General features: G+C 62.2%; 1 protein-coding gene across 4 annotated transcripts; it reads right to left on the bottom strand.

Moving 5' to 3' along the window:
- Positions 1 to 10,775, bottom strand: GJC2 (gap junction protein gamma 2). Of its 4 annotated transcripts, none has more exons than XM_072952414.1 (2): positions 10,678 to 10,775; positions 1 to 2,248 (listed from the first exon to the last, which is right to left on the bottom strand). In XM_072952414.1, exon 2 carries the CDS (start codon positions 2,228 to 2,230, stop codon positions 941 to 943), a length of 1,290 nt encoding a protein of 429 aa, XP_072808515.1. In that variant the 5' UTR covers positions 2,231 to 2,248; positions 10,678 to 10,775; the 3' UTR covers positions 1 to 940. The 4 variants fall into 4 exon arrangements, with proteins under 4 accessions (XP_072808515.1, XP_072808505.1, XP_072808513.1 ...); XM_072952404.1 differs by lacking the exon at positions 10,678 to 10,775 and adding an exon at positions 3,575 to 3,630; XM_072952412.1 differs by lacking the exon at positions 10,678 to 10,775 and adding an exon at positions 3,575 to 3,626 and having other exon boundaries at positions 1 to 2,274.
- Between the last annotated feature and the right edge of the window lie 90 nt (positions 10,776 to 10,865).

Here is a 10,865-nt window from a genome sequence, read left to right as displayed (position 1 = left end):
GAGGGCAGAGGGGCGGTGGTGGGAGCCTCAGAACCCCTTCCCCCAGCATGGCCAAAGCCGCAGCCCCTGACCACCATCCTGTTTGTCAGCGTGGCGAGGGGGCCAATGTCTTTTCGGAACTTCAAGTATGTCCCAGAGGGAGGGGCCACACCAGGCCAGTGCAGAAGCTGGATAGGGCATGGTCCCATCCACACCCTCCAGGGCCTCAGCCCCAAATCCGTGTGGGCAGGGAGCAGGAAGCAGGGCGCAGCCCCACCTGGCAGCTCATGTTCTGGGGCTTAGTGCAGATGAAACAGGAGACAGTGTAGACCTGGGCTGGGCCCAGGGGCCTCTGCCTACCCTGCTCTCTGTTTTCCTTTCTGTACAAGAAAGACCTGGCATTTCTTCCAGCTCCGCAAGAACCAGAAAGTGGGCTAGAGGAGCGTGGCTTCTAGGAAAGGAGCCCCATTTGCTGGGCAGGGAGTGGGGACAAGCACAGCATTCTCCTATACACAGGCCAGGCACCCCTGACAGTCACACATGGGCTGCTGAAGGGAAGCAGGGGTGGAGGGGGCAGAGCTCCCACCTGGCCAACATTTTTGTCCTGAGGTGGCCAGCTGGGTGGCCCTGGGGTGGTGGGTGGGAGGCAATGCCCCAGCCACAGTCCCATTCACCTGTCAGGGTTTATGAATCAGAGCTGGGGACCCTTCATGGTTCCCAGGCCTGCCTTTCCCACCCGACCCTAGATGGAGATGAGGCTCAGGTGGGGAAGCGTAGTGATGCAGGGCAGGCTGGTGCCCACGCCCCCACCCCCACTCTGTCACGAGGTGGGGGGCAGCCAGCTGAGGAGGAGGAAGGTAGGTGTTCTGCCTCTTAGGTGTCCAGCCCACATCCTTCCCCTAGCACACCTCACCACCCTCCCTGGTGTGGCGGGAGGAGGGAGAGCAGCCAGGACAGGGCCTCAGATCCACACGGTGGTCTTACCCTCCCTGCTGCTGCTCGCACTGCCCTTCTCTGAGCCCACCCTGGGTTTGGCGCCTGGCCGGCCCTGGCCCCCAGCCGTGCCTCCGGAGGTGGCACTGCCGGACCCGGAGGCGGGCGCGCCGGCCCTAGGGGGTTCCTGGGCAGCAGCTGGGAGGGCGGGGCCCGGTGGGCCGTCGAGGTCCCCGAGCGCGCGCCGGTCCTGCAGCGCCTGCAGCGCCAGGCTGGCCAGGTCCTGGTCGTGGGCGCGAGCGCGCTCGGCTGCGCGCACCACCAGGCTGTAGTCAGGCGGGCAGGCCAGGCCCGAGGGCGCGGCGGGGAGCGCGCAGGGCGGCTGGCGCGGGGCCGGGCCGGGGGTGGTGGGCAGGGGTCGCCGGCCGCGCACAGCGTCCTGCGCGCTGCCCAGGCCCAGGTGCGCCATCTCGCAGAGATTGAGGAGCAGGCAGAGGCAGCTGACCACGTACATGACCAGCAGGAAGACCGTCTTCTCGGTGGGCCGTGACACGAAGCAGTCGACCACGTGCGGGCAGGGCTGGCGGCTGCACGCGAAGAAGGGCCGCACCTCGAAGCCATACAGCAGGTACTGGCCCACCAGGAAGGCCACCTCGAAGGCAGCCCGCGCCACCAGCTGGGCCACGTACACGCGCATCAGTCCCTCGCGCTGGATGCGCCGCCGCCCGTCATGCTGCCCTGCTGGGCCCGGGGCCCCTGCCGCCTTTGTGTCCCCTCCAGCGCCCTTGGCTGTACCCGCGTCCTCAGCCTCGTCTTCCTCGCCCAGGCCCTCACCCGCCCCTGGCTCCTCGTCCTCTTCGCCCAGGCCCAGCATGGGCTCCTCCTCACCCAGGTCAGCGGGATCAGGCCAGCCCGGGTGGGGCGGCGGGGGCAATGGCAGCGGTGTGCGGGGCACCCGACGGCTCGGGCGGCGGCGAGAGGCGCGGCGGCGCTCGTCCTGAGAGGCGCGGGCCAGGCGGTGCACCGCATAGCCCAGGTACATGACAGAGGGCGTGGAGATGACCACTATTTGGAAAACCCAGAAGCGCACGTGGGACAGGGGTGCGAAGGCGTCGTAGCAGACGTTGTCGCAGCCTGGCTGCCGCGTGTTGCACGTGAACTTGGTCTGTTCATCGGAGTAGATGGACTCGCCACCCACAGCCGTGAGCACGATGCGGAAGACCACGAGCACCGTGAGCCATACCTTGCCCACGAACGTGGAGTGGTTGTGGATCTCTTCCAGCAGCCGTGTCAGGAAGCTCCAGCTCATGTTGGTCATAGGGACCGGGGACGGGACCTGCAGGCCACGAGCAGGAGCTCAACCTGGGGCGAAGGGAGGTCAAGGAGGTACGGGGCGGGGACGGTAAGATACACAGGCTATGGGGAGCTCAACCCCTGGCAGGGGTTGGACAGCAGCACCTGGGGCCAGGGTCCCCTCTGGAACACACATCTTTCACCCCAAGGAGCAGCCGCTTCAGGAGCGCCACCCCCACCCAAAGTCTCTGCCCTGGGATGGATACAGGGAGAGGCCCGGGCCTCTGCAGGCAGAAGACAGGCACTAAAAGGACAGATGACAGGACACCTTGCTTTGGCTGAGCACACGCCCCATCTCCCACCAAGACCCGACCCCAGGTCGCTGCGGCCCGGAGCAGTGCCAGTCTCTCCTGCCCTCCCCTAGTCCTCCAGGAAAGCCTGGCCCAGTGCCAGACGCACTCCTTCCCCAACCTCTGGGGACCCCACCCAAGGCCCTGAGAACTGCAGGGGGTCAGCAGGGTGAGCTGCCTTTGTAGGACAAATGGGGAAACTGCGTTTCACTCAGAGTATTAGAGTGTGGGGGCTGCTCAGCCTCAGCTCAGCCTGCCCCCACCTCTCAGCACCCAGGTCGCTGGAAGGAGTCCCATGGAGACCTGTTTCGGGCAGGCTAGGAGCCCACCAGGGGCTGAGTCCCCAGCCTATCTGTCCCCCCAGCTCTTCAGCCACGCCAGTCCCCCAGTGGCCCGTGGTTTCCCAGGCCCCTAGTCCCAGTGGCCCTCAGCCTCCAGCCTCCTAGCCCCTGGAGCTAACCCCATCAGTCCCCAGACCCCACGGCCCTGTCAGCCTCCAGCCCCTTGTAACCCTCAGCTCCATCAGCTCCAGGCTTCCCAGGACCGGTCCCTCCCCCTACCCTTACCCCAAACCTTGCACAGGGGCTCTGGTCCCTCCGCCTCCACAAAGGATCACTGCCATGCTCCTCTGAGAACCTCCTGCAGGTCCAGTTGTACCAGGGGCTGAGGCCCTACCCTCCAGGCTGCTCCTCCCTCTTGTCCCAACACTCCTGTGTCCTATGCACATCCTGATTGGGGGCCATAAGGCACATGTGCAACCACACTTGGGCACCTGTGACACTCAGAGAGAGCCACCTGGCTGCTTACCATGTCCCAGACCAGTGCCCCTTCTAGATCAGCTACCCCTGAGTGGGCCTGTGCCTAGAAGGGGCTCTGTGGGCAGGACCACATGCCCCTGTACCTCTGCGACTCTAGGCAGGGGGCTGCAGCCTCCCAACACCCACCCTCCCTTCTCCACGGTGAACACCAGTACCTGCTTCTGGATAGTTTGAGTTTGGGGGCAGGAGACCCCTGAGTACCTGATGCTGTTGGCTCCCTCCTTCTGGAACAGGCCTGAGAGGCAGTGTGGGCAGGTGTGGGGTGGAACAGCAGGGGCATTCAGGGATTCAGGCCCTCTTTATGCAGCTGGGCTCTTGGGCGGGGGGCAGGATGAGGGGGCAGCCAGGGTTCCTGGGGAAGTGACCCTACTTCCTCACATCTGTGTGCAGTGCCCCTCTCAGAGCCACAACACTCACAGATGCACACACACACAGTTCACTCAGACATGCACGTGCATACTCGCGTGTGCGATGCACTTGTGCACATGCATGCACACAGGTACACAGACTGGCACATGCCCAGCCAGCCCTCCAGGGCCATCTTTGATATCCCTCTGCTTCAACGGGGGAAGAGCACAAGGGTCCTGTGTCCTAGGCTGGCTTTTTCCTCAGCTCTAACCTGAACTCTTTTCCAGGATCTCTCCCTATTCCTGACCTCTACAGTTCCACACCACAGGAGGCCGAGGCCCACGGTCCCACCAGGCAAGAACCCAGAAAAGGGATGGCAGAGCAACCCCCCTCTTCTCTCCCCTCCAAAACAGATCCTAGAGGAAAAATGGAAGGGAAGGTGAGGGTGCCAGGGCAGGCTTGACCGTTCATGTGTGGTTAGTATTCCACAGCTGAATCTCAGTGGGAAAGCCTTGGTGCAGTGTTTACCGATTCCTGTGGTGTAAAATCCTCCACCAGACCCATAACCAACTTGGGGAGACGTGCAGCGGCGGGGCTCTGAGACCAGCTCTAGCATGGTGCTGGGAGGACCCTGCCCTGGGGTGAGGGGTGGCACTTTGCCCAAGGAGGCTGGCCTGGGTGCAGTTAGAGCACACCCTCAAGAGATGAGTTGTGGAGAAAAGAGGGTGAGGGCCCTGCATGCTGTCAGTTGAGGGGAACAGCCTGGGGAGTGGGAAAGGAGAGGGAGCAAACCTCCTCTCTTCCTTCCCCAAGTGCCAGTAGGGGAGCTCTGGCAACCTCTGGGTGTGGGGCAGAGGCAGTTGGTTCTTCAGACCAAGTGCAGATGCCTGCGTGCCATGAACACGTGTGTGCAGGTCCTGGGTCACATGCGCAGTCACGGCCGGATCATTCTGTGGTCTGGGGGCTGGCACTGACTGACCACTTTCGGCCTGGAAGAACCCAGGCCCTGATCTTAGTGCCATGCATAGGGCCCCCCAAATCCAGACCTCTTGTGCCAGTTGTCAGCTTCACATCAGCACGTGGATTCCGGCAGGCGCAGCAAACCCCAGAGGACCAGACCCAAAAATCTCCCTCCAAAGCAGCTTCCATCTTAGATGGACTTATCCTCGAGCGCTCTCTGCCCAGCACCCGCTCCGCTCCATCAGCAGAAACCTTGAACCAGACCCCGCGGGGCCCCGCCGCTCCCTGGGCCTGCCTCGCTTCTGCCGGGCACCTGAGGACGCCCATCCACCCTTGAGACTCCGCCAGACTTCGAAGTAAGATGCAAAGCACATCTGGCGCCAGCGCACCAACACCCCGCAGGTGGAACGCACCCCTGCGAGCGCTTCTACTCTGCCGGGCCCTACAATGTCCACGCCCCGTCCAGACCCCAGCTCCACCCGCCCCCTCGTCCTGTCCCTTCACGGGGCAGTCCCTGAGACCAGCCACCACTCCCCTGTGCGCTCTCTCCTCTCCGTGCACGCGGACTGAGCCACAGAGGGGCTGGAAATGTCCCAACTGGTCACGGGTTAGCATTGGAGACGTGGGTCTGAACTCACCATCGGCTCAGTATGGACACAGGTGGTTTCCTAGTTATACACACACGCGTGCACACAGGTTTGTAGCCCCTTGCCTGTTGGCTGAAAGGGCCTAAAAGGAAAAACGCCCCATAGCCATGAACACACCTTGGTCCCGCTCTACAGTAAAGGGACCTAGGCTTGTGGAGAAACAGCTGGTTCCAGGGCTGCGGCAGGAAACGCGCCAGGAGCATCTCTCGGTGCCAGAGAGGAAGGAAGTGCTCTTTCTCTCTCTCACACACACTCACTGACACTGACAGAGGCGAGTCAAAGGGACACAACGTAGCAAATGAGGGAAGGCACTCCGGGTGTCTGAAGTTGGATCATTTTGGCAGTAGAGTAAGTAAGTACCAGTTACAGATTAGCTCACAGATTATATAGCCCACGGTCATAAATAAATGAGTTCCTACTGATGCAAATGAGAGAGTAACTGTCAGTGGAGAAGAAATTCTAAATAACTCATGTAGCCACTGTGACCTCAAGGAGGGTGTGCTTCCAGAGAGCACAGCGAGGGAGGGAGGAGGGCAGGACAGCCCAGCAGGCATCGGGGAGTGGCTGAGGTCCCCACCCACGGTGAGGAGCCAAGTTGACAGCCGCACCTTGCTGCCCCTGAGGCCTTCTTCCCAAACCCTCACCCCAGGCGATCATGAGACACAATGAGACAAGCTCCAAGAGGGGCTTTTACAAACTACTTGACCTTCAAACCACCAAGGGTGTCAGAAACAAGGGAATCCGAGGGGGTCATCCCCAAGGGAGGCCGAGGAGATGTGAGGTCAGTCACCCTCCCCAAGGGGACCCCAGAAAAGCAGGACACAGGTGAAGAGTGAAGAATCTGAGGGCAGAGTGGGCACTGGTTAATGACAATGTAGTGACACTGGTGCACTGATTGTGACAAGCCTGCTATGGGGGAACTGCGTGTGGGGGCAAGTGAGCACTCTTCCTGGGCTCTTCACAGCTTCTCTGTAAATCACAGGTGTTATAAAATAAAAACCTTATTAAAAATGTTCTCCTAACCCATCATCACTCCAAGTTCCCTCTGCCTGTCTTGTCCGCATCTGGAATGCATTTCTCTGTCTGGAGGCTTCAAGCACGGAGCAGGGACGTTGGTGACCTGTCCTGGAGTTGTGGGATGCAAGAAGGACCCCGATACGGAGGTGCTGCAGTAGGAAGCAAAGTCTAGGCCCATGGCTGCCCAGCGCTGCTGGGAGGAGGTAGCCAGTGGGGGCTAGGCCCTAGGCTGAACCAGCAGGAGGGGAAGGTGTGTGAGGGGTGCTGGCCCCTCAGGGAACAAGGCCCTGGCATTTGCAGGGACCTTCATTCAGAGGAAACCTCACCCAAAGCTACGTGTTAGAGCAAGTGTGGGTGGGGACCACTCAATTGGGATCCAGGGCGGGGTTGGGGGTAAGGGGCCAAGGTGTCCCTGAGTGTCAAGGTCTACAAGGCGGTAGGCCTGGGAGTTGTCAGTAGAAGGTGTGGGATCTGGTGAGGGAAGGTGACTGGCCAGTGTGCAGGGGAGGGCTCCCCACAACAGGGGCTGGGGTCATCTCTGCCAAGAGTCACCCAAGAAGTCACCCCACTGTGGGGAGGGTGGTAGGCAGACAGTGTAGGCTCTAGCGGGCATCAGGATGATATGCCCTGGGGTGAGCTGGGCCCTCCACACCCGGCGCTGGCACAGGGGTGGGCAGCTGGGCTCCCCCCCGCCGTCTTCAAGCCCCTTTCACCCCTGGGTCTGAACAAAGGTCCTGGGTGTGGAGGGGGGGGGGCGGGCACTGAGAGCAGAGATGGCCCAGTGTCTCCTCCTGCAGTACAGTGAGGCCAGGGCCTGCCCAGCTATTTCCTTCCTAACCCTGGCCCGGCTTCCTCCCACATGCCCCTCTCAGGGTGGATGGACTTCCTTTGGCTAAGGTGTGGCTGCCAGGCAGGACAGGATCCACAGCCCCTGGAAGTGCTCAGCTGGCCAAGCTGGCTGGTGACACCCTTCTCTGGGAACCTCAGCATCTCAGGCAGCCTCTTCCCCTCCCTGAGGACTCAGGGACCTTGCATGCACCTGGCACCGGAGGTCCCTCCTCTACATATGAGCACCCACAAGTAGCCCAAGGCGGGCTCAGCCCCGGGAGATGGAGGCCTTAGCTCAGAGACCAGGGCCTGCTCCTACACCCCATCCACCTCCCTGAGCGCCAAGGTTAAGGTCTTTCTTCTGCTACTTGCTCACCACGCACCAAAGTGCCCTGTAGGGAGCGGGCACTCAGAGGGAGGGGCTGCAGCACCTGCCCTTGCTCAGGCCCCAGGCCCCAGGCCCCAGGCCCCAGGCCCTCCTCCCGGCCTAGCCTGAGGGTGCCCGCGAGGTCTCACCCTTGTCAGCTCTGCAGTGGTCCTGTGCAGTGGTCTTCCACTTCCACTTCCTTCCCTCTCTGGGCCCCTGTCCTGGATGCCCCAGTTGTGTTCTGCCTGGAACCCCTGGCCAGTCAGAGGTGTTCACCCCGACCCTGGAGTGCCCAGGACGCAGACTCCAGGCCTAGGGACCCTCTGCCACATCCATCTGCCACCCTCCCCAGCAACACCAGTGCACACAGCCTCCCATGCAGTGGGCACACCGGCTAACGGCCAGGCTCTCCTTCTAGTCCTCCATCCCCATGTTCCCTCCTGTAGGCAGCCCAAGGTGGGGTTGCAGGCCCCAGTGGGTTGGTCCCAGGAAGCCTGGGGCTCTCAGAACAAAATCCCCATCCTCACGGGTCTTCAGGGACTTCCTGACCTGCTCCTGCCCACCTCAGAGCTGGCTTCACCCGTATCTGGACTGTCTCTCTCTCTCTCACACACACACACTTGCACACCCATCCGTGCGCGCGCGCAAACACACACACACCCCTACACACCCATCCGCCTCTCCTCTCACACTCACGCACACACATGCACCCACTCCTGCCTTGGACCACTCCAATGGCCTTCCTCTGGGAAGCATCCTCCATGGCCAGGAGAGTGAGGTGCACCCACTGCATGCTCAGCGTCCCTCATCACACAAGTGCTCAGCAAATGCCAGGGGGATGATCGGATGCCGGAGGGAACGGGCCCTGCTGGGAGCTGTGGGGAGAGGATGGTTGTAAAACTGCGGTGGGAGGCTCCTGCTCCCTCCCAGGGCCTCTGGAGGTGCAGGTGGCCATGGCACCCTGGGTCTGCTGAGGATCAGGAGGCCCTTCTCTGCTCCACTCCAGCCTGGAAGCTGGGAAGTGAGGGGCCTCCTGCAGGGGTGGAGGGTGTGGTGAGGCCAGGCTTGGGGAGTGAGTCATGGTGGCGCGGCCTGGGCTGCTCCTGCAGCCAGGCTGGAGCTGCCGCCCACAGGGAGGCCTGAGCTGAAGGGCCCTGGGCTTTTGGGGGTGGGCTGGGGGGGATGTGCTAGGAGAAGCAAGGGAGTGAGGCCAAACCAGAACCCCTCCGCAAGCTTGGTGCCCTCCCTGGGATCTCCTCAGGCACTGCTGGCCCAGGGCCAGGGTGCCGTGTCCCTCAGACCGCGTGGGATGCCCACACTTGTGACCCCTACTAAACCCTCCTCCCCGATGCTGCCGAAAATGCCCATGCGATCGCCCCTGCGGCCTGCACTCTGCTCTTTCTCAACGAGCAGCAGCGTCACTTTCTCCGCCCTACATACCCCTACTCTGCCCTGGACACCTGCTGCGCCTACCTGCTCCCCCGACAACGGAGCACAACCCAGGGCCGGCTGCTACCCCTCAGCCGTACTGCCCCTTGTTGGAACCCCTGCCCAGGCCACCTCCCCCGGCCCGCTCCCCATTCTTGCCCAGCCACCCTGCATGCAGTCCCCATCCAGACAACTCACTCACATCTGTGGCGCAACAGGGGCCGCTCCTGGAGAACAGGAGGCTGTTTTGCTCTCTGCTAACCTCCAGGACCTAGATCTGAGGACCTAGGACCTAGGAGGCGCCCACAAGGATTTTAATGAAAGGTGCCCCGGGCCACACCAAGGCCCAGACCAGGAGTGCTGCGGACGGAGGGCAGGTGTACTGACCACAGCTTATCGGAAAGGCTCCCCAGCCTCCCCCAAAAGCTGAAGAGCCCCAGCCTCTGGACACACTGCAGCTGCCTAGCTGGCAGGAGCTGGCCAGTTCCACATGGCCTGAAGGGTCCCAGCTGCTCAGGGCCCACCCCTCTTCCGTCCTTGCTCCTCAGCTAGCCTGAGCAGCCCCTGTGGTTGGGGGGTCCAGATTTCTGCTTCCACCTCCCCCTACACTCAAGTCTTGTTGCACCAGAACCACCACCCAGTCAGGCCCTGTGAGGGCAGTGGGCCTGAGATGGAGAGAACCCCAGAATAAAAGGCCACCCAGCTGGACCCAGCACCTATTGTCTCCCGGGGTTGGCTGTTTCAAGAGGTGATACAGGCCCCTGAGACCTTGGGCTGAGTGACGACGGTGTTACTCAGCCCCAAAGGGAACCCTACGCCTGGTCCCCTGGTGGGCAACCTACCTTTTCCAGGCCAGGAAACAAGGCCTTCTGAGCTCTTCTACCTGATGGCTGGCTGGACACCAGCCCTCCTGAGTGTGTACCCGGCCAGACTGACCCAGGGCCACCTCTCACTACCAAGCACAATGCGGGGGGAGGGCCTTCAACGGCTCCATTGTTCCCCCTGAGGCTTGAGGTCTGAATCCCTGATTGTCCCTGGGGCTGGATGGGTCCCAGAGAGGGAACTGGCCTCTCCCAGGCTGCACAGCAGGTCAGGAGGCAGCCCAGCTCCATCTCACTTGCCCTCAGGCCTGCGGGGCTGCCCAGCACCCCCTGCCCACCATCTAGTGTCCAGGCCCAGCTCTCGCCTGCCCTCCGCTGTGTGTCTGGGCTTTTGGATGGAGTCTGGCCTTTCTGACTACTTTTGCCTGCGCTCCCTGCCTCCTCCAGGTCTGCATCCACCATCTGTCTGGGTTCCACCACAGGAGCATGGCCTGAGCATGGGCCAGGGCTCAGGCAAGTGTGTGTCTCCTGTGCCCAGTATACCATGGCTATCCTGACTTGAGACCAGCGGCTTCTGGAGGCATCCTCTGAGACTCTAGAGAGCCTGGAACCCCAACAGAGGCCCCCAGCACTGGCCTCTCCAGGACCATTAGGGCTGGCCAGGCTCAGTGGGCCAGGCACAAGGCCCCCAGACACAGAGGTCCAGCCTTGGTCTGCAGTCTCTGTCCCTTTGCCACTCCTGGCCCAGCTCAGGGACCAGGAGAAGGAATGGTTCGAGCAGGACAAGCCCCTGGGACCTTCTGTCCCCAGGCTCAATGGCACCTCAAAGAGACAGTAGAGATGAGGCCTAGCAGCACCACCTACCCCCAAGAGGGTCCCTACACCCACCTGAAGGGACACTTGGGGAAGCAGTGTGTAGCCTGGGAGCAGCCCTCGCTGGAGCCAGCAGCCCCAAGCAGCAGATGCCAGAAGAATGCTGCTGCCCGAAGCCCGCTGGGGGCCGGCCAGCTAGAGTGGGGTCTGGAGTGGTGGGGTGCACTGCGGCTCCACCCGCCCAGGGTCACGATCCATGGGCT

This window comes from Vicugna pacos, chromosome 3 (genome assembly GCF_048564905.1).
Source record: "Vicugna pacos chromosome 3, VicPac4, whole genome shotgun sequence".
Classification (NCBI taxonomy): Eukaryota; Metazoa; Chordata; class Mammalia; order Artiodactyla; family Camelidae; genus Vicugna; species Vicugna pacos.
The sequence above is the reverse complement of the archived record's forward strand: the minus strand, read 5'-3'. Positions and strand labels throughout refer to the sequence as shown.

Bases quoted from the DNA above. Each gene is read 5' to 3' on its own strand.
- GJC2 (XM_072952414.1), bottom strand. From the start codon at position 2,230: ATGACCAACATGAGCTGGAGCTTCCTGACACGGCTGCTGGAAGAGATC.